General features: G+C 35.2%; 4 protein-coding genes across 6 annotated transcripts; 3 read left to right on the forward strand and 1 right to left on the reverse strand.

Annotated features, from left to right (window-relative positions):
- Window positions 1–887: 887 nt before the first annotated feature.
- Window positions 888–8,553, forward strand: LOC116000894 (tRNA nucleotidyltransferase cca2). Its single transcript, XM_031240758.1, has 15 exons — window positions 888–1,324; window positions 1,811–1,941; window positions 2,780–2,897; window positions 3,421–3,473; window positions 3,626–3,675; window positions 3,783–3,881; window positions 5,030–5,139; window positions 5,404–5,531; window positions 6,195–6,258; window positions 6,643–6,726; window positions 6,854–6,916; window positions 7,093–7,234; window positions 7,362–7,514; window positions 7,951–8,048; window positions 8,130–8,553. Exons 1-15 carry the CDS (start codon window positions 902–904, stop codon window positions 8,232–8,234), a joined length of 1,821 nt encoding a protein of 606 aa, XP_031096618.1. The 5' UTR covers window positions 888–901; the 3' UTR covers window positions 8,235–8,553.
- Window positions 8,554–11,412: 2,859 nt separating this feature from the next.
- LOC116001681 (DNA repair protein XRCC2 homolog) lies at window positions 11,413–16,055 on the reverse strand. 3 transcript variants are annotated; one of them, XM_031241581.1, is made up of 7 exons: window positions 15,841–16,055; window positions 15,605–15,752; window positions 15,038–15,162; window positions 14,617–14,679; window positions 13,145–13,181; window positions 12,859–12,980; window positions 11,413–12,215 (listed from the first exon to the last, which is right to left on the reverse strand). In XM_031241581.1, exons 2-6 carry the CDS (start codon window positions 15,681–15,683, stop codon window positions 12,895–12,897), a joined length of 390 nt encoding a protein of 129 aa, XP_031097441.1. In that variant the 5' UTR covers window positions 15,684–15,752; window positions 15,841–16,055; the 3' UTR covers window positions 11,413–12,215; window positions 12,859–12,894. The 3 variants fall into 3 exon arrangements, with proteins under 3 accessions (XP_031097441.1, XP_031097440.1, XP_031097442.1); XM_031241580.1 differs by having other exon boundaries at window positions 12,859–13,049; XM_031241582.1 differs by lacking the exon at window positions 11,413–12,215 and having other exon boundaries at window positions 12,870–13,036.
- Window positions 11,588–12,352, forward strand: LOC116001419 (probable WRKY transcription factor 27). Its single transcript, XM_031241298.1, has one exon. It carries the CDS (start codon window positions 11,588–11,590, stop codon window positions 12,350–12,352), a length of 765 nt encoding a protein of 254 aa, XP_031097158.1.
- A 1,287-nt stretch (window positions 16,056–17,342) lies between the features above and the next one.
- Window positions 17,343–21,132, forward strand: LOC116003048 (adenylate kinase, chloroplastic). Its single transcript, XM_031243234.1, has 7 exons — window positions 17,343–17,629; window positions 17,779–17,877; window positions 18,323–18,451; window positions 18,579–18,713; window positions 18,894–19,040; window positions 19,919–19,993; window positions 20,754–21,132. Exons 1-7 carry the CDS (start codon window positions 17,423–17,425, stop codon window positions 20,856–20,858), a joined length of 897 nt encoding a protein of 298 aa, XP_031099094.1. The 5' UTR covers window positions 17,343–17,422; the 3' UTR covers window positions 20,859–21,132.
- Window positions 21,133–21,554: the final 422 nt, after the last annotated feature.

The raw sequence follows: 21,554 nt of genomic DNA on the forward strand, positions 1-21,554 counted from the left end.
GAAAAAAAAAAAAACAGAATGCAAAATGTAACATGCGTTTCTAACCTCAAATGCATGTGCCAAATAAACTTTTCCCATTTTTATCCAACATTCAAAAAGTTCCTATTATTGTCAATTGATTGCCATGTAGTCCTGTCAATGACAATTGTGGATCCCATTCGCATTCTTCCCATTGCATCAAACTGCGAGGAGCAAACAATCATAGCGGCCTTCAACACCAACAGTTAGGGGTAAGGCTGGACATTGAACTTTGGTAAACATGGTGGGAATGAAGACGACACGACCAATTGCCCGGAATAGCGCAGCTAAGTTGGAGGGAGTTGTCATAGTGAGTGCAATGGTTGCGGTTGAGATTGGCGACAAATAGGTACTGGAGGTATCGTTGTGGATATGTAATAGGCATCCATTGTTACTCCAAGATTAATGCTTGCAATTTTTTATTTTGTGACAAACGCAAGTAGAACTTGTGTTTCTTATGTACGAGTAAACTACGAGAAACGCAAGTACCATTTGCATTGGTATTTGCTTTTCTCGTATTTCACGCAAAAAGAATGATTTCTATAACTTTAATAAACTCTATTAGGACTTGCGGTTTTATACCATAAACACAATCCCCTACTAATTTTTTCCTATAAGGCCATCTACATCCATGCGATTCTCCTCTTTACGAAGCCTACATGAATTAAAAAACAAAAAAGATGACATGTGACTGCAAATTCTAACGCACCAAATAGAGAAAGTATAATACTACAATTGTAATAAAATTAATAGTATTAAAAAAATGTTAAATCTCAATTCACTACAAATAAGAAGTGGCAACAAAAGTAATTTTCTTAATTCTCAAAAAAAAAAGGGAGTAATTTTATTAAAATTTTGTCCACCCGATCCAAGCCAAGGTAGAATGATCCGGGCCCAACTGTCCAAGCCCATTTCATTCTCCGATTATCCGCCTCGGCGAAAGGAAAATGGGCGGACTGCGGGAAGCGCAATGAGACTGGTTTCAACTTTGAACCACTACACTCACCGCCTCTTCTTCCATTCATCACACAACTCTTCTCGCCTTTCACCTCTCCCAAAACTTCAGACTATAAAATTCAAGTGCCCCAACTACTCTCTCTCTCACAGCTCCTACATTCCTCCCGGGAGGTTTCGCAGCGGGCCAACTATGGCGGAATCCGAGGCGTCTCCTCCGCTGGTTCATGTCAAAGACCACATCAACTTGACAGCCAAGGAGAAGCAGATTTTTGACCGCCTTCTTCAAGTCCTGCGCCACTTTAATCTCCAGACTCAGCTCCGCGTCGCCGGTGGATGGGTTCGCGATAAGGTTTGGGCTGCTACTCTGCTAGTATGCGTAGAATTTGACTGAATTTTAGTTGTAAAAGTTCTAGGTCATCATCCACCATTTAGCTATGAAAGCATAAGGGCAGGACTGCAGGAGCCTTCAACACTAGTTGTAGTTTCTAAAGCTTGTTTGATTTGGAAGAGCTTTTATATTTGTTTTTGGCCTGTTTGGTAAATGGTGTTTGGTAAATAGCTGTTAGATGATTGAGTTAGAGAGTATAATTAGTTATAACATTAACTTATTGTAGAAAGGTGTTTGTTAAATTAGCTTATAGCTGCTCGGTCTCAAAAAGTTAATTGAGCAACTTTTTGAATTTTAGCATTTTGGAGTTAAAAAAGCTGATTAACCAAACACTTATATTAATTTTTAAACCAAAGTCAAACAATTAATAGTTATCAAATAAGTTAAAATTGGCTGATAAGTTAACTATTTTACCAAACAATCTGACGTGTTGTGTTCTTAATGTAGCTTCTTGGTAAAGAATGCTATGATATAGATATTGCACTTGACAACATGCTAGGAAGAGAATTCTGTGAGAAGGTCAATGAGTACTTATCATCTACTGGGGAAGAAATCCAAGGAATAGGTGTCATCCAGTGGTATGTTCATTTAATAATTTACTAAAGGTTCATATGAGCTTATTAGACTTTGGTATTTTTATTTTATATGATTTGTATAGAATGTTGTTGCTTGTAATGGTTGGAATTGGTGATCCTGCTTCATCTGTTATTTTTATGCTAAAACTTACACATTATTACAACTAAAATTAGCTTTCTTGTGATCTAAGTAAAGCTTGGATTTATCTAGTTTCTAAATTATTTATCCACTATTCTGTATCTTTTTAGTTTGAGTTCTGGTAAGAGTCCCACATTGAAAATATAAGAGAGAATATGTGAGTTTATAAGGCCATGGGTTAGACTAGCTAATTGTTTGGATTCAATCTTTTAGCTCGAGTGACATGGGCCCAATCTTATATTATAACATGGTATCATAGCCTGGAGGGTCCATGAGTTAGACTAGTTAATTGTTTGGGTTCAATATTTTAGCGTGGTGTGGCCTGCACTATAGCCCAGTTGAGTGATCTTGGTCTAATCTTAAATTAAAGCAAGTTTTATGGGTTCTTTGAGGAGTTATTTTTGTTGGATAAAGATGGGTGCATCTAAGATCGCATGGTTTTGGTTACAGGAATCCATGTAATTTTTTTTATAATAGAATTGATTTGTATTTGTATAAAAAATTTAAGAAAAACTTGGCAGTTCTGTTGGATATAGAAGAGAAAAATCACATTTTCCATTCACAGAAGAATGAAAATTATAGATACCTTTTTTTTTTTTTTTTTTTTTTTTTTTTTTTGGGTTTTGTTGTTGACTTCTTGTTTTGTCATTGGCTGTATGCAGGCATTATTTAATAATTTAACCATTTTCATTAAATTTCCAGCAATCCTGATCAGTCAAAACACTTGGAAACGGCAAGGATGCGCCTTTGTGACATATGGGTTGATTTTGTTAACTTGCGAGCAGAAGATTACAGTGAAAGTAGTCGTATTCCAACAATGGTAAATACAACTTGGAGATTGTGATTGAATGCATCTTGATTTCCATATTGCATGTAGTCACACATACGGGGTCTTGGTTTATTTTGTATCACAGCTGATTGCACGTACAATAACACCTTCAATAAATAATACATGGAAGAAGGGGAGACAAGAAGACTGAATAATGCAAGGAATATTACAGTATTACACATTGATTTCTTGGAAAATGCTTGTGATTTATGATTATGATGTAGCACAAGACTGCTCAAAATGGAAGGATGAATGTGAAATAAATATTGTTTTAGAAGTTATTAAATAGACACTTGATAATAGAATTTTATACTAGTATGCTCTGTAGTTTTCCATTGATTAACTTCATGTCTTCATTACAATCCTGACCTTTTTTAAGTGGCAGATGATAATTCTTGTTTGTTAACCAACAATAGGTTCTGAAAGTTCTATTTGTTTTCACTTGTTCCCCTTCTTTCTCAGTTATGCCTAATTTGGTTGTTTAAAATTTTGTTTTATTTTATTTGTTTCATAGAGATTTGGCACTGCAGAAGAGGATGCATATCGCAGGGACTTAACCATTAACAGGTATGTTTGTCTTCAACTAATTAGTTGCTGTCTTCTCTTTTGTCCCATAAATAAAAGCTGTGCAATGCAAGTTTGATGTATATATGCATGTGTGTTGCATGACATTCTGATCTCCGAAAATCACCTAACTGATCCTCATTTTGATTCAACAGCTTATTTTACAATATTAACTCAAGTTCTGTTGAAGATTTTACTGGAAGAGGTATATGGAAGTTTTCAATTTTCAAAGTTAGTTGTGTCACATTTCCTGATTTTTATCTCCAAAAAGTTTTCTGTTGTAATACATCAAACTTGTTCTATCTAATTCAGGCATTAAGGATCTCAAGTCTGGTAGAATTGTGACTCCGCTGCCTCCAAAGCAGACCTTTTTGGATGATCCACTAAGAGTTCTTCGAGCTATTCGTTTTGGTTAGTGAAGTGAACAACTAATCATTACCTGCTTATCTATGTATGGAACAAGTTTTGGATGTTATTTATTATCAAAGTGCCACACTGCCACTTACATTTTGTATTGATTGATTGGTATACATATATACACACCCACGCACACATGTACACTCTGAATTTTGATATTGAAAGTATAGCGTGAATATCAAGACGCTTTGGTGTCAGTTAGGTCCCTTTTTATAGGTTTTTGTATTGCTCACAAAGTAGACAGAACATTGAAGAGTGAGGATAGAATGTGAGGTCTGACTTCTAAGGATTTTGATTTTGGATACGGCTTCCCCATTGTAAGGGAAGCAGCTACTCCAGCTCGTACAGAAACTTTGGCTTTCCTATAGATATCATGCTACTTTGAAATGCCATTATCAGTTGTCTTTTTAAATTGATAGATTATGGTCTGAATTGAGACTGCTTTGATGATTAAATTGACTCATTTAGGAGGGAAAATATAAAAGGGTTGACTAAGGCTTTGAATTTTTTACTAAATGGCATGAACAGATCAAGTTTGATGGTTAAGTGGCAGTTCTTATTAGATAGGATATGACTTACCTAGCCATGTACGCCCTGTTTTGATGTTTAGACTTTATATTCTATTACAACAATGCTCTTATTAGACAACATGGACATCTATGTAATAAAATGTAATTATTTGTATAAAAATAATTTGCACACTAGTAAAATATGAACATTAATGTTATACAATGCAATCTAATCATTATTGGTGTGGCATACCTAGCTTGCTACACAATGGCTTACTAAGTGGACTCGCATATTTATTCTACTAACAGTAGGTTGCTTTGTTTTCTTAAATTCCTTTGACTATGGCTTCTTCTCCATCTTCACCACTAGACAATTTAATTCTATGGGAACTACTCTGTGACCTTTCAGTTTCATATTCTCCAAAAAGGGAACAGGTTGTCTGTTGCCCAAAAAGCACATCAAAACTGCAGCGGAGAAGAATCTTGCAATCTATTCTTAGCTAGTTGTACTTTTGAAATTTTGAAATCTTTGTACTTGGCTTTAAATTCTAGGCAGTGGTACAGCCTTTTAATGCTGCAGGCTATTTTTGGTTCTGCTGTTTTTATTTATATTTTCATTATATATGATTTCAGGTGCTAGGTTCGAATTTGTGCTAGATGAAGAGCTCAAGAGAGCTGCTTCAGATGATGATGTCAAGGCTGCTATTGCTGATAAGATTAGCAGAGAACGTATAGGTCATGAAGTATGCTCATCATACTAGCATTTAATCTATTCCAATTTATACCCTAGATCGGTTTAGGGTCTGAATCAGGATATAATGCCAAATTTAGTCTAATAAATTCATGTTAACAAATAATTCTTTAATTTAAAAGGTGTTATTTAGGCTTGGAGTGAAAGGTCCTCCCTTCCTAATGTTGTATACTTGTCCCCTTTTTTCGTTTACTGTATTTTCTCTGGTAGGTTAATTTACACTGTTATTTCTTTTTTAATCCGTACCATTTAACAGATTGATCTTATGATATCTGGCAATCAACCTCTTAAAGCAATTACATATGTTGCTGACCTGCAATTATTTTGGGCTGTCTTTAGTCTTCCTCTGGACGTTGAACCACCAATTCCCACAAGTTGTGACAAGTACCTTCCTTATCTCAAATGGTCTTTATTTTGTTTTATTTTAGTTTTATTTTTATTTTTGTTTGGGTATTGATCATTATCATTTGTTTTGGGAAAGCTGGAAGCCTGGAAGATAACTGCATCTTGTTATTTGTGTTTTCCATAAAAAAACAACTAAGGTATTAATCAAGTGGAAGAACATTGAATTCACTTTGTTCTAGGATGCCTTGGCACTCCTGTTTACTTCAAATCTTAAAATATTATTCTTATGCTCCAAGATGTTCACTATCTGCATATGTAACTCCATATTTAAATATTATCCTTATGCTCCAAAATCTTCAGTGTCTGCATATGTAAACCATATTTACTTGTATATCATAGCTCTTCCCAACTGAAATCTAAGAGAAGAATTAGTTCCTGATGAAATTGAATAAACCATGTGATAGCTGCAAATCTTCAAATCATTAATTTGGACAGCCTATGCGATTTTTGCAATATTCTTTAGTGAGCTTTTAGCTTTAACTTTATCATATGTAATGTGGTGGTGCCTATGTTTTTACCCCATTGGGTGGTGATGAAATAGCAAAGCTCAATCCACTACTGTGGTTTAGTTCATTCTCTTCAAGTATTCATTTTCTGAAATTGAAACACATCTTTGACCTTTTAGTTTAATCTCTCTGTTAGGTTGTGCGTTGCTTACATGGATTTAGCATGGAGATTGCTTCGTCTAATTGGATGCTCTTTGACTGTAAGTATCTACATTGATAGATGATGTCTATTCATTGGTTTGACCACTCACCAAGATATTGTAAAGGAAATAATTATGGAATTCGTTTGTGAAGAAATAGATCATGATTCTATGACTAAAATTAATGTATAACTACATGTTTTCAAGGGTTTATCAATTTTGGCACTGATCCTGGACCAAGCCATTTATGCAATATGGAAAGAAAAAAAAATCCACCTGAAGCTTCTATTATCAAATGTGTAGGCTCTGTTTTATGATAGATCGTATGCATGGGTTGGCTCAGTTGGCTGGCCTTATATGCACCAAGTATTTGTCAGGGCATTTTCATTCCATTTTATGCATTTATTGTTTTAATTTGTTTGGACACTTGTATTTGGATTTTAGGATGATCAAAGGCGGCTTTGCTTATATGCAGCTTTGTTTCTGCCGTTTAGAAACACCATATACAAAGACCATAAAGCTAAAAAGGTAAATTCTTCTCATGCCATCTTTTTGGCCCTTGGACCATAGAGTTGTGCATTAATGAGTAATGACCACTGCACTATTTTTTGGTCTTTTGTTTTGAATGAATATTTATTGCTGTATATATGAACAGATTCCAGTTGTAAGTTATATCTTCAGAAATTCTCTCAAGTTGAAAGCCAGTGATTCAGAAACAGTAAGTGGCAATTATTACAGTATTATTATCATGGCCCTGTGCACAGTAGATGAGTCTTACTTGCTCTCATTCTCTCCTCTCCCACCTCACACCACCACCAAATATCATCATTGGAGAATAGAGAGATAGATGGCTGCAATATACTATTGTTAATTAAATATATGTTATGTTTGCAGGTCACAAGTTTGCATAGTGTGACACAAAAGCTTGTATCATTGATTCCGTTTATTACTTCCAAAGATATAGAAATTATTGAAGTGGATTGGAAAACAGACACTATTGATGTTCCAGTTGCTTCAAAACGTAGAATACTGATTGGTAAGAAATATTCTTACTTTAGTGCAGGTTTTTTCTTCTATTGGATCGTATGGTCTATGATTTTATTTTCTTTGATTATAGCACTTCATCTTAAAATTTGTTAGGTGACATGTTTTTTCACCAACAGGATTGCTGCTCCGTGAAATTAAAGAATTCTGGCGTGTTTCCCTGGTACTCTCGATGCTTTTATACCCTACAAATGTGGACACACAGGAAAACATCGAATTGGAGAAGAGAAGCAAATTATTTAAGACAATTGAGAATGACATACTCAATCTAGGTATTGTTAATAGTCCTATATGGCTATACACTTGTCATATTCTGTGTTTTGTTATTTAGCTCTGCTTGTGATCAGGTTGAATGGACCAACAGAAACAACTTCTAGGTGCTGTGGAAATTGACTGTTGAAATGGGTTGCATAGTTTTATGATATGTTTCTAGAACAAAACTTATCTTTTTTCATTAGTGTTTATTGACCCACCTCGGAATTGACATCTATCATCATCTTTTGGATTTTTTTCCCCTTCACCATGCACATGCCTTCATCTGCACCAAAAGTGGTTCAGAAGTATTAGGTCTAATTAATTTAAGAAACAAATCTAGGACCTTATATTGCTGCAGTTGTGTCAGTTTCTAATTCACCATTGTGGATTATGAGTTGGCATAAGCAGAACTACTAACGCTTGATAGATTTCTGAATTTATTGTGATCCTCAGGCCTAGAAAGTGTGTGGGAAGCAAAGCCACTGGTGAATGGGAAGGAAATCATGAACATTTTGCAGATTAAAACTGGAGGACCAATTGTCAAAGAATGGGTAAAGCGATTAACTCTTGCCCGGCCGGCTTACTTATCCATGACGAGTTTTGCTTACTTTGGGTTTTGTTTTTCATTTCAGCAACAAAAATTGCTGGAGTGGCAGCTTGCACATCCTTCTGGGACTGCAGAAGAATGCACCGACTGGATGAAGGAGGCTAATTCAAAACGTGCTAGGACAGAGTAATGGGAAGATCATGTTAATTTTTGGGTGTAGCCCAGAATTTTCAGAGTCGGACACATTGATTAATCCCTTCGTTGGACTGTAGGCACCTCTGTTGAGTGTAACAGCTGATCTGGAGATTTAATATATATATCACATTAATGTTGACATGATAAGCGGTTGGAATCTTTCAGTTAGAAAAAAGTAGCACTCCAAAAAATAATTATTTCGTAGTTGCACAATACAAAAGTAGGTAGAAATGAAACCAATATTGAAGGAACAATGTCTATGAGACTTACTTTTGACTTTATTTTTATTTTTTTAAAGGGCACACTTTTTTTCATTTTCTTTTTTGTAAACTTATTTTTTTTTGAAAGCCTTTTTTTTGTAAACTTATAAAATTTGAATGGCGGGAGTATTGTTTCAGAGTTCCTACAACATTTTTGGAAGGGTAATACATTTTCTTCAATCAAATATACATGTCCTTTCATTTAGGTAAAATTGAGTTGCATCCATTTTTTGCATCTTTCCATGATACATCTCACCGGACCCAAAGCCACCTCATCCCCTTGAAGCCAGTTTGTCACTTGCGCTATGGACCAGGTCTACATTCCAAGGTGGACCCATGTCCATATTCAGTTTTAGAATTTTATGTTCACAATTTTAGAACTTTATATTTATAATTTTAGATCTCAATATACAAAATTACATTTATCAATATTCACAATTTTGTTATATAGATTCAAAAATTGTGTTATAATGTTGAATATAGAGTAATGAAATTGTAAACTAGAGTTCAAAAATTATGAATATAAAGTTCTAAAATTGTGAAAATAGAATTCTAAAATTATGAATATAGAATTTTAAAGTTGTGATTATGGATCTGAGTCCACCTTACAAGGTAGGGGTTGTTATGCCGTGGACCCAGGTCCACCTTGCAAGGTGGATCTGGGTCTACATTCACATACACTATACTCTACATTCACAATTTGTAAACTCCACATTCACACATTATAGGATTATATGTTTAGTAACTATATTACCACTGTTATGCATTCACTCATTCAAAACTCTATATTCACAGGTCCTATACTCCATATTCACAATTTGAGAACTCCACATTCACACATTACATGGCTACAAGTTGCTAGAACTTCTTAACTCTATTACAGATTTACACATGCATAACTCTACATTCACGATTTTTATACTCCATATTCACAATTTAAAACCTCCACATTCACACATTTCTGGGCAACTGTACATTCACACAATCATAAATCTACATTCACGATTTCTATACTCTACATTCACACTTTGAAACCTCTACATTCACACATTTTTTGGACAACTCTATATTCAGCAATATGTTTACTAATTTAAAAAAAAAAAAAAAGAAAAAAGAGACAAAAACAACGTAGTTTTGGACCCAGGTCCACCTTGTAAGGTGGACCTGGGTCCACAGCATAATTTGCCTAAGAGACCCGAGTCCATGACATAACAACTATTTATCGCTTCTTCCGAGTCACTCTGGACTTCAAGCTCTCTAATCCCCTTACTCCAAGCCCATTACATGCCTTTTTCAGATTATGTTGAAATATTTTATAGAAGTTATAACAGTTTGTCTACAAAATATCAAAGTATGATACTCCTAACTCTTAGTACAAGACTTTTGGATTAAAAATAACATAAAAACAATTAAGGTATAACTTTCTACCACGCTTGTGGGAGTTGCCTATTAGCCTTATCATTTTGAGCTAGTTAGCTATGGGCAAGTAGGAGGGTCATGACCCCAAATAGGTGCTTACGGCTCAACTTAGTTTTGACTCAATTAAACCAGACATTTTTAATAAAAAGGCCAGGCTTGAGCCTATTTAAGTAAACAGGCTAGACCAATACTTTTAAAGCCTAGCTCGTAGGCCTACATATGTATTAGCCCATGTATAACCTAATATTAAAATTTCAATTTTAATAGTTTTTTTTTTTTGAATACTACTAACTCTATTACAATGCAATATCTGTTCATAAGCACAGTATTGCCTCCACTGAGGCTCGAACCCACCACCTCCCGTATAAAGAGAAGGGTTTGATGCTACTGGACTACAAGGTCCTTGGCTTCAATTTTAATAGTTCATTGTGGATATATAAAATATATTACCACATGTGTACATAATATACTAGTCAATACTTTAATTTCTCTCCTTCGGTTCTAAATCGACTATCTATCTCTATCACTATTCTGTACAGTTCAATGTCCTAATTTCTCTCATTTGATTCTAATTTTACTATCTCTCTTCATACTAGTCGACTCAATCAGTCAAGCCCTACATTTCCATTGACTGGTGTATGTGCCTCATCATCCAGCTCTAGTCCAATTGAAGCAGAGAAGAGAGAAGTCCATCTCCGCTGGTGAAGATCGATAAATAAAAGGCAAGAATTTTATGTTCTATTAGTACTTATTACTTTATTAATTAGTTATGAATAATTCCTAACAAATGGACTAGTTATTTATTTTGTTTCATCATATAAGAATTATTTGAAGAAAAATAAATTATATTGAAGCCTTGATGAATGTTGGTGTAAGTGTATGAGTTCATTGTGTATGTTTTGTTATGAACTTATGATGTTGATTTTCTTGTAATTTTGAACTAGTTATTGAATTATATTATGTTTGTACTTTGTATTAAACTCCTAAGTATTAATATATTAGTTAGTATGTTTGGATGATTGTAGGTTCATATGTAATTCTGGAAATTGTGATTTGCGAACTTGATTATGTACTTTTATTGATTTAGAATTATTGATATTAATCAATTCTATTTGTTTTAGTTTCACATTTAATTTTAATTTTTTGTAATTTCTATGGTTTTTGAATAAAGATTTGTGTCTAGGTACTAATTTTAACAAACACTATATATCAATATAATAAATTATTACACTTGTTAAAATGATTAGCAATTTACATGAATTATTGGGTCAATAAAATATTGAATAATAATTTGTAGAATCGAAGTTGTGGAATCAATGGATTTCTTCATTGATTTTTGCAAAAACTTGTATGGTAAAATATCTGTAAATGCTGCATTAAATAAAAATATTTTAAATTGAATCCTAAGGACTATTAGTACTACAACTTGCACTTAAGATTTTTACCATAATGACAGGTAGGGAGTAAATAAAGGTTCAGATTTCAAATCTCCCATGCAAGGAAATAAAACCTTTATACTATATTTGATTCATGGAAAAAATAATTAACAGATTTTAACCTAAGCAATCAATACAACTCTCACATTAAAAATCAACTCTATATAATGAACTAACCTTCCTCCATTAATCTTCATCATAACATACACTATCCCAACCCAGCTAGAGAGAATATGGATGGTGAAAATGATTGGGATCTTGCTGCAGTGGTGAGAGGCTGCAGCAACCTCAATGGGAATTCAAGTAGCCAAGATGTTCATGAACATTTTAATGGTGATTTTCCTAGCCAATCAATTCCTTTACTCCCTCAACAAAGCCATGACAATGGTAGTGCTTTTCCTAGCATAGTGACCGAAAGGTACTATTTCGGGCTAGAAGAGGTTATTGATAGGTTTACTAGTAGAAAGACGAGAGAACCAATCGTAGATCCTCAGGGTACCATCATTCCCCCTACTAGTCTCGACAAGGTTGATGGCTCGGGCTCGGGGGGTATCGAGAAGGACACCCCAGTTCCTCAAAGTCCCAACCCTTCTCCTACTTTGGAACCTCAACAGTCCCTTCCAAGTCCCCAAACTGATAGTCTTGAAAAAAGTGGTGGCTTGGAGGATGAGAAGCTTCAAGTGAATGAGGTTGAAATGTTGGTTGAGAAGGTTCAAGTGGCGGTTGAGAAGGTTGAAGTTCCAGTTAAGAAGGTGGACGAATGGGATGGATGGGTTTGGAGGAAGTATGGGAAGAAGATGGTGAATGATTCACCACACTCAAAGAGCTATTACAAATGCAACCACGAGGGAGAAAAGTGCCCTGCAAAGAAGCATGTTCAGTTAAGCCACATGAATGAAAGCAAGTATATCATTACGTACAGAGGTAATCACAATCACCCTCCCCCCGTTCAAAACACTACAACCAAACATAGGAAGAGGAGTCGGGCTCGGGCTTAGGTTCCCGATCATATTCTATTCCTAGTACTAATACCGCTACCTGGAAACCTAAGTGCACACAACATCAATGCCATAACATTCTTACCATAATATCATATTCCTTATGTTGTTCTCTGAGAAGCACTGTTCTTTAGATGTATTCCTTTGAAATCAATGAAATCTCTTCCTTTATATTGACATGAATAAATTAAAGCTTATATATGACTTAAAAATAATTATGTTGCAAACATTAATTTCAAACAATTATTTTATTAAGGCATAATTTTATTAACATCATAATTCAAATCGATCTCCTCAGGCAAACATAATTATGTTGCAAACATTAATTTCAAACAATTATTTTATGTTGTGTTTGCACAAGACCAAATACGCGGAAGGATCATAGATACTTGCAAAGAGGTAAAAACATTGGGAATAACATATGAAAGAAATACCTAAATCAGATATCAAACATTTTGGAGTCATTCTGTACAGACTAAAGATACAGAAGAATAATAGACACTTACATAGAAGTAAAAATCCGAGAAATCTTTGAAACGGGACTACCAATTTTCCTTGACAATTTTTGACTTCTCGAGTATGAACTTCCCCTCGTACTTTTGTAATAGGTGGATGAGCTTCCGTTTCACTGAGAGAAGGAAGACTAAGAGCTCTAATTGACGGTTAGTTGCAGCCAAAACACTCCTAGACACATTATCTAAGATTAAAACATTATTAACCCATTTTCCAACAATAACAAAGCCCACTTGACAGACCAAGAAATGATTACTGGCCAAATATTTTTATACAAACCTGAAGGGCGCACAAGCATTCTGTGAGAAACAAAGGACTGCATCAAGAAGTAAATTATAATTTTAGTAAACTACAAAATCCAATTCAAGCTAAGTTAAGAAGGTTGAAGTTCCAAAAACTAATTAATAATAATAATAATAATAATAATAATAACAATAACAACAACAACAACAAGGGCATTTTGGACTTTATACTACTTATTCCCTCTCAATTCCCATTTATACCAAACATTGGAATTGAAATTCCTAGTAATTTTATTCCTGCCAACCAAACACTGGAATTTAAACTCCCACTTTATTCCCGCATTATTCTTTTCCCATGGAATTGCAATTATTTTCCCACCTAATTCCTTCCCTCTAACCAAACGCCCTGTAAAAGCTGCTCTGTGTGGCTCTTTTTATAACTAAAATTATTACACGGCAATTTCTGAATGGATGGATGGATATTCTTGAAGAATATTACTGAGGTATACCATATACACATCGGGGGAAAGATAAGTACACAGATTAGAGAGCAAACAAAAGTGAAGAGGTCCATGCTCATAATACTGGAAAAAGATTACTTCATGCCTCATGTTCAGATGAATATACCAATTCAACTATGGTTTTGTGTCATTTTTTAACGCCCTTCCCCCTCATCTCAAATTCTCAAACAATCTAGTGTAATTATCAAATTGGCCAAACCCAAAAACACTTTTTACCCCAATTAATATTGGTTTTTACAGTCTCCTTAGTATCACCTTACTGGAGGGTATCTCCTTACTCATCTCACATTCTCATTAAAACTATCACATTTGTTAGTCCATTTTCAAGTTGTCATAAGGTTACAGCCTAACAAAGAATTATCATTTAAAGAGAAATAAGACACAATCTTCCAAATGATTCCAGCAAAGGCAGAAGTATCCCTCCCCTGAATAATCTTATACTCCCTTTATCCCAAAAAAAATTTCCTCCTTCCTATTGTGATGTCCCCAAAAAAATTGTCCCTTTCCATAAATATAACAAGATTTATTACTTCATTACCCAAAACACCCTTCAGGAGGGATAGTGAGAACAAGGGTGAATGGAAACTTAGGTGAATTAAGCAGTATGATCCAGGAAGAATAAAAAGAATGTTGACTGCTGAGGCAAGTAGACAAGATGGCATGAAAGATAATTACAGTTTAGGATATTCTCTCTTTCTTCACTATTGCCTTGAATTTTTCTGTTCGGCTGGTTGGGGAAGGGACGTTTAGTTGGAGTTTCTGATGGTTAGCATAAAATACTTCAATATAATGTCCATCTCTATTATTGAGATGTAAGGCTTAAAGAGAATATGCTTTACTGAATACCACAGAACTGCAATGCTTTAAACTTGCTGAGGCATCAACATAAAAGCCATAGTAGGATGGAAATCAGAAACATGGCGGAATTACCACAGTTCTCCAGATATTTTCCACTGAATGTAAGTCAAAAGAAATTTTCCTTTATTACCTGTTGCTGCTCCCTTGCGGCATAAATGCAGAAGCACGATCCATCCAGTGAAAAGCTCCAATACTGACAAAAAAAGAGTTAAGACATGCCTTAGTTTGCTGGGCTTGGCAAATAATGATGTAGTTTTGCTCAAGAATTATCATTTCCCCACATGATTGTGTATCATTTATTCATTTACATAACAAGCATAGTGTTAAATATGTGCTTCCTTTATCAACCAAGTGGCACCAGTACTTCTAGGAATAAAAAACATTACCAAACAAAGGAATAGGCCTATTCCCGGGAATGCTATGCCATTCCAGGCCTATTCCACGAACCAAACATGCTGTAAGAGCATCTGCAATTCGTAAAATACATCAAACTATACAAACAAATATAATAATTACAACTTAGTGACAAAAACAAGAACAAGAAGACTAACCTTAAGTGTATCCAGAAACTGGATACTATCATAGCAACGGATGTACAAGAACCGTCTCATGCTTTCTGCAAATAATTCTTTGTCATATTCTGCATCTGCCTCCTTTAAGCATTGCATACTCTTTCCTGAGACACCGAATCAAAATATTACTCTCATGTTATTATAATCTAAGATTGGGTCAGGTTGGGCTATAATGCACATGGGTAAGGATTGAATCCAACCAATTAGTTAATCTAACCTATGACCTTATAAATTCATTTGTTCTCACTTATTTTTAAGACTCTTAACAACTCAAATACTCAATAATATTTTTAGCATCCTACACGAAATTGTTCTGAAAAGGTTGACTAACTATAATTAACAAGACCCTAAATGTAATAGAGTCAGTACTACTTAAAAAAAAAAAAAACTATAATTAACAAGGCTTAGATAATTAAACTCCTAAGTTACTACCATAGTACCATTGACTGAAAAACACCTGCCCAATAGATGCCCGAACAGTTACCAAATTTTTTTTTCATTTCACAGGAAAAGGAAAGTAAAAATTAAAAATAACAATCCAATTACCATTGGCTTTAAGTATGCGCTGCTTCAGTGAAGCTGAGAGGCTCAAAACATCGAAACGGCAATCCAAGTCGATGAACATCACTGGGCGCTCCAAACCTCCATAATGCACGCCCTTCCATTCCTTGGGCAGAATGCAATTTATTGAAGCCTGAAATGCAATTGTTATTTTCAATACAAGTGGAGAAATCCAATATTTCGTTTAGTAATATATATACAACAGGCATAAGCTGTATTGCCTGTATAAGGATTTGGGTTTTGGCGGAAGGCGAAGGGCCGACGATCTCGACGATGTTGCCAGCGCGGAGAGGAAGAACAATCAAGTAATTAATATTGGGAATGAATTTTCCCGCATCGCACAAAAGGCTAGTTATACTATGTGCTGTGATTCTGTGAAGAACAATCAAGTAATTTCATAAATCTTTTCCCTCTTCGGCTCATGAATTGCCTAATATGCACTTGCTGATAAAGGCCGAGTCAGGATTTGTTGGTGTGGAATTAATCACAATTTGAAAGTTAATAATAAAATATATTAATATTCATTTAACATATTTCAAAATACATCATTATATTATAAATCTACTAAAATTTAGAACGTCTCTATTGCATGTTACGAAAATCATTTGCAATTGAGTATATACTAAATCATTTTGCAATTTGTTTTTCAATGTATACTAACAAACAATCATTAAGAAATCAATCTTCCATCTTGTTACAAAGTGTAGTCTTAATTATATTAATGGCAGAAAAAAAATCGTTTTGTAGTAGATGTAGATACTGGAAGTGTGACAATAAGAGTTACTACTCTAAACACAAAGAGGATAAATGTTCAATTTTTTAGTTTTCACTAACCATTGGCACAGATCATAAATACTTTATAGTGTTCTAAAATCAAGAAGTCGTTGCACATATTCAAAATGTTTAAAGTTGCGTTCTCAATTGTAAAATCTCATAATCTTCAAAGTTTTGAGGGTAAAACTTTTCTACCAACTTGTAAATGTCATCAATTATGGGTGATATACGCATCTCTTTTGAATCTAACGATGAACTGAGAAGTATTAACTCCATTGCTTTGCCATCAAACCTATTGCTCAACTCTTGCAAATGAGAATCAATCAACGCATTAAAAATATCAACTTTGTAATGATGTTCAATTGTTAATTCATCTTGTTGATGACTAGCCATTCATTTTCTTGCAATATATTAAGCATCAAAATCAGGTACAATTATGTTGACAGTTTTACAAAAATACTTCACACTTGTAACTAATTCATCTCATCCACTATCTCTAGGCGTTTGGTTGAATATTATTGAGTTGTAATTAAATTGTAATTCAATAAAGGCCTTAATTACATTGTTTTGTTTGATCGAATTGCAATTTAATACTTGTGGGAAGAGAAAAATAAAAGAAATGACAAAAGTATTTTTGGCGATTGTTTTTTTTTTTTAGTACCACTGACTCTGTTACAATGTTAACACACTCCCATTATTCATGTGGAAATGTTAACCGGGACACTGAATATCATTAGACCACAAGATCTTTGGATAAGCAATTTAACTATGAACAGATACTACATTGTAAACGCAAAATATCTTGAATAAGCAATTTAGTAGTTGGAATTGGAGTAAGCAGTAAGCTGTATTAAATGCAAGTAAGCAAAGAAGCAAGCAACGTGGCGATATCCCCACCTTAGTTATTCTCGTATATTTTAACCTGATGATGTCACAAGGCCACAAATGTCCTAAATAACATCGAAATATAAACAACACTTCACCGGCGAGCCGAGGAGCCATTCTCCGGTCCAGCGGCGAGACAGCGAAATGGCGGCGTGCGGCTGCTCTCTGCCCTGCTTCAAATCCTCACCCGCCAAGTCGATTTCTTCTTTTTCATCTCCTCCTTCTCATCCTCTTCACCTACGCCTCACATCTGTGCCCTCACTTCCCAAGTCTTCTTCTCTGCATTTGGATCAAACCCTACCCCGACCTCGCCATTCCAGACCTCCGCAAGCGTACACTCCCGGTTTCGTGGTATGTAAGTACAGTACAGAAGCAACATTTATTTATTTATTATTATTATTAATTTTTTTTGGTTTGGAAAGCATTGAATTTTCTGGTTAGTGATTGAACTGAAGTAGGGTTTAAGTTAAATTTGGTTAATTGTTTTTATTTTTGAGAAGGTTGTGGCGTCGGCGAATAAGGCGGAACCCTTGAGGATAATGATATCGGGTGCTCCGGCTTCTGGGAAAGGAACTCAATGTGAGCTCATCGCCAAGAAAGTAATTTATTTTTCTTTTTCTCTTCATTTGTTATATATTTACACAATTTGGGGGAGAGAGGTTTATTCTTTGCGGGGAGGGACATGGGGCTTGGAAAAGGGATTGAATGAGTGAATATCGCCAGTTAGTCAATGATCAGTGGGTTGTGGGTTGATGAAGTTAAAGGGGCAGACTTCAATTTGCTACTTCTATTTTATCAGAGTTTACAAGCTCTGACTACTTTCTTGCATAGTTGCATTAGGTGCATAAACCATACAGTGTGATTATTTTGGCTGTTGGTTTTGGTGGAATTGACTTTCAGTCTGCATTTAGGTTGGGCACCCTTTTGTAGCTTGTTCTCAAATTTTAGCAATTCCCTTTTGGTTGTTTAATGCAGAGTAATAGTGTGGACTTTATATTTTCATCTTTAAATGAATTTTCTCTTTACATGCTTACATCCTTGCAGTATGATTTGGTGCACATTTCAGCTGGAGATTTACTACGGGCCGAAATTTCTGCAGGGACAGAAAATGGGAAGCGGGCAAAGGAATACATGGAGAAAGGGCAATTAGTTCCTGATGAAGTAGTTGTAATGGTACACTTGAAATCTTGCACATATCATTCCTTCTTTTGCTCATATCTTATTGTTACAGTTATAAAGGAACATGAAATGCATATTTAATACTCATAGATAGAAGTTGGTGGCTTTCATTTTGGAACAGATGGTCAAAGATCGCCTAATGCAACCAGATTCACAAGAGAAGGGTTGGCTTTTGGATGGATACCCCCGTAGTTTATCTCAAGCAACAGCTCTTAAAGAATATGGCTTCCAACCAGATCTCTTCATTCTTTTGGAAGTGAGGTTCTACCATCTATAGCTGTGGTCATTCACTTGTTTTATAGCTTAAGTCCTTAAATTTAAAATTCATTGTCATTTTACATGCTTCAAATGAAGTTTTAACATACTGGCTTTCATCTGCATTTAGTTACCAACTTACCATGGGCACAATATGAGAAAATTTCTGTTGCATGTACAGGTGCATGAAGAAAAACTTGTTGAAAGAGTGATAGGCCGCAGGCTGGACCCAGTAACAGGGAAGATATACCATTTGAAGTATTCTCCTCCAGAAACTGACGAGATTTCTGCAAGGCTCACTCAACGATTTGATGACACAGAAGAGAAGGTGTGTTTTGTTTGCACAAGAATTATAAAATAATATACAGAGGGACAGAGGGTTAATCTGGTATCTTAAAAGTTATATGTTGTTTGATGTGATTTCACTCTGACTGTGCCGCTGTTTATCTGAGCAAAAGATGTACTGTGATCTCTACTGGATGTTAAGTTGAAACATGATTTGCTATTTGTCAGTTAACATGTCGTAACCTAAGTGCATGGAATTGAATGTGCTGTACAATCTGATTCATAAGGGTTGAAAGGTGGCCTACTGGGTAATTTGGTTTCTTTGATTTGGATGGGCTTTTCTGGGTTTCAATGTAAACCTCATTTATGTTAGAGTGGATTGGTTCTGGGTGGGGTGATGAACCAAGAGGTTTGTATTTTGCACTGAATTTTGTTATTCTCTTATTTTGGTTGCAAATGTTGGTGTTCTAAATAAATTTTACATGTCACGGGCAAGAAAACATAAGGAAAAAGAACAAAGAATAATAGTTGGAAAAGGAAAAGAAGAAAACGCTGGCTTTGCTTGAGACCCAAAACTCCCTTAGACCCTTTTTGGTCATCTGTCCCTCATAACAGTGCTGATTTCTCTTATTGAATTTAGAGAATAAACGTTTTGGCATGAGGTGAATTATATTTGAAATCCCCACTCCATCTAAACCCAAAAATGAAATTGGTGTTCCTTCTCTGCCTTGTGTCTGGTTTGCCTGTTTACTTGTCCAATCATTGTGTTTCTGAAACATTTGTTTATTCACAGAACTTCTTATTTCCTCCATTTTTCTCCAGCTTTACTCCATTAGATTGGCTGATAAATAGTGTTTTTTTTTCCTCAAAGATCTCATGATATAATCATCAAGCTTGTTTTTTCCCAATTTCTTTTCTCAGGTGAAACTGCGTTTACAGACTCATAATCAGAATGTGGACTCGGTACTTGCGATATATGAAGATATCACTTTCAAGGTATGCAGTGCCCTGCTTTACTCTTTGATGTCATTTTATTGAAGAGAATCAAGTGGTGCTGCTTCAATCATTTATGATTATCTTGAAGAGAACCTCAAAATAAGCCCTGAAAGACAACCCGTAAGTACAAAGTATAATCATCACCCCTTTCAATCCAGGACCTTACCTAAAATTTTTCAATGGATAGCATTGGTAGCTTAAGTGGACTAGGTAGCTTAAAGTGGACTTTGGTAGGTGATCAGCGTTCTCCAAGTAGTGGGGGTCTTTGTTTAATTGGAAGTATAGTGCCTTTTTCTTCCCTCAAATCAGCTGAAAAGGTGTTTGGATTTAGTGAGCATATTAAACTTTGGTGATAGGAAGAGCATAATAAAACTGGATGCACCACATGATGTGTGAAAAAGTACTTTTTTAGCACGTGGTGCTTAATCCTGTTATTATTATTATTATTATTTTTTTATTTTCTTTTTTTGACATTCAGGGGGTTTCTTTTTAGGGGGATGGGAATATGGAATAATTGAGAGAGGGTGAGTTATTGATGACAGCACAAGGGTGAGAAAATCGTCCAATGTGGATGTAGTTCTATAAGAAAGTTTTTAACATTGGATATACTTTCATATAGTGTATGCATGTTTTGACCTTGGTATCAACACAGTGGAAATAAATTGCATTTTTCACCTCACATGGCAAGTAAAATGAAGCTATCATTGATTCTGTGGAATGACAAATTGTTCATTTCCCTTGTGAATTATTGTAATATTAGGTGGATGGAAGTGTTTCCAAGGTGGAGGTGTTTGCTCTCATTGATGATGCATTGGCAAAGGTCCTTGAACAAAAGCAGTCAAAATTGGGACATGTGGCAGCATAAACCATGGTGATCAAAAGATAAATACATGTTTGTGATGAAAGAGAATCAATCCTGCAGAGTAAAAGAGAAAGAAGAGTAGTGATTGGGGAGGTGTGTAGGTTTTGTGGTTAAATGGCAGTGCTGATCATCACAGTTGTTAAACCAAACATGTTAAATGTTCTGCCATTTATATGTATAGATGTGAGAAAAGAAAACGAAAACAAACTAGATTAATGTTGCACCATCATTATTACACTCTTTCTGAAATTAATGTAGAACTTGATTGGGAATTCTATTCTTGTTCTTCCTCCTAGATATGTTCAACAACCCTTTTATAGGTTTCATCAACTACACCACTGACATGTATACACTAGGAAACATATGCACTGGAAATGCCAGCAAGGGAACTAGGGATGGCAATTGCTGCTCCCATCCGCCCTGCGTGGATCGATCAGGTTTGGATATAAAAACTCCACCCAAGAAGGCCAGGTTTAGAAACGATCAGGTTTGGATATAAAAATTCCACCCGAGAAGGTCAGGTTTAGAAACAAAAGCTTTATTCGTAAGGAACTTAAAAACTCCACCCGAGGGGTCCGTCCTGCGTGAATCAGGTTTGGATATAAAAACCCCACCCTAGAAGGTCAGGTTTGGATAAATAGTCACATCAAACATTGAGGAATTTTCACAATAACAAAAAAGGTAAGAATGAAACAAAGC

This window comes from Ipomoea triloba, chromosome 13 (assembly GCF_003576645.1).
Source record: "Ipomoea triloba cultivar NCNSP0323 chromosome 13, ASM357664v1".
In the NCBI taxonomy this organism is placed as follows: Eukaryota; Viridiplantae; Streptophyta; class Magnoliopsida; order Solanales; family Convolvulaceae; genus Ipomoea; species Ipomoea triloba.

Excerpts from the sequence above, each read along its gene's own strand:
- LOC116001681 (XM_031241580.1), bottom strand. The coding sequence starts at position 15,683 with ATGTTCATCGACTTGGATTGCCGTTTCGATGTTTTGAGCCTCTCAGCT. Across the intron at positions 15,163-15,604 it reads GCGCATACTTAAAGCCAATG|GAAAGAGTATGCAATGCTTA; the intron begins GTAATTGGATTG and ends TCGGTGTCTCAG. Across the intron at positions 13,050-13,144 it reads AATGCTTGTGCGCCCTTCAG|ATAATGTGTCTAGGAGTGTT; the intron begins GTTTGTATAAAA and ends TTTTAATCTTAG.
- LOC116003048 (XM_031243234.1), top strand. The coding sequence starts at position 17,423 with ATGGCGGCGTGCGGCTGCTCTCTGCCCTGCTTCAAATCCTCACCCGCC. Across the intron at positions 18,452-18,578 it reads CTGATGAAGTAGTTGTAATG|ATGGTCAAAGATCGCCTAAT; the intron begins GTACACTTGAAA and ends ATTTTGGAACAG. Across the intron at positions 19,994-20,753 it reads ATGAAGATATCACTTTCAAG|GTGGATGGAAGTGTTTCCAA; the intron begins GTATGCAGTGCC and ends TTGTAATATTAG.
- LOC116000894 (XM_031240758.1), top strand. The coding sequence starts at position 902 with ATGATCCGGGCCCAACTGTCCAAGCCCATTTCATTCTCCGATTATCCG. Across the intron at positions 2,898-3,420 it reads GTAGTCGTATTCCAACAATG|AGATTTGGCACTGCAGAAGA; the intron begins GTAAATACAACT and ends TTTGTTTCATAG. Across the intron at positions 5,532-6,194 it reads ATTCCCACAAGTTGTGACAA|GTTGTGCGTTGCTTACATGG; the intron begins GTACCTTCCTTA and ends TCTCTCTGTTAG.
- LOC116001419 (XM_031241298.1), top strand. The coding sequence starts at position 11,588 with ATGGATGGTGAAAATGATTGGGATCTTGCTGCAGTGGTGAGAGGCTGC.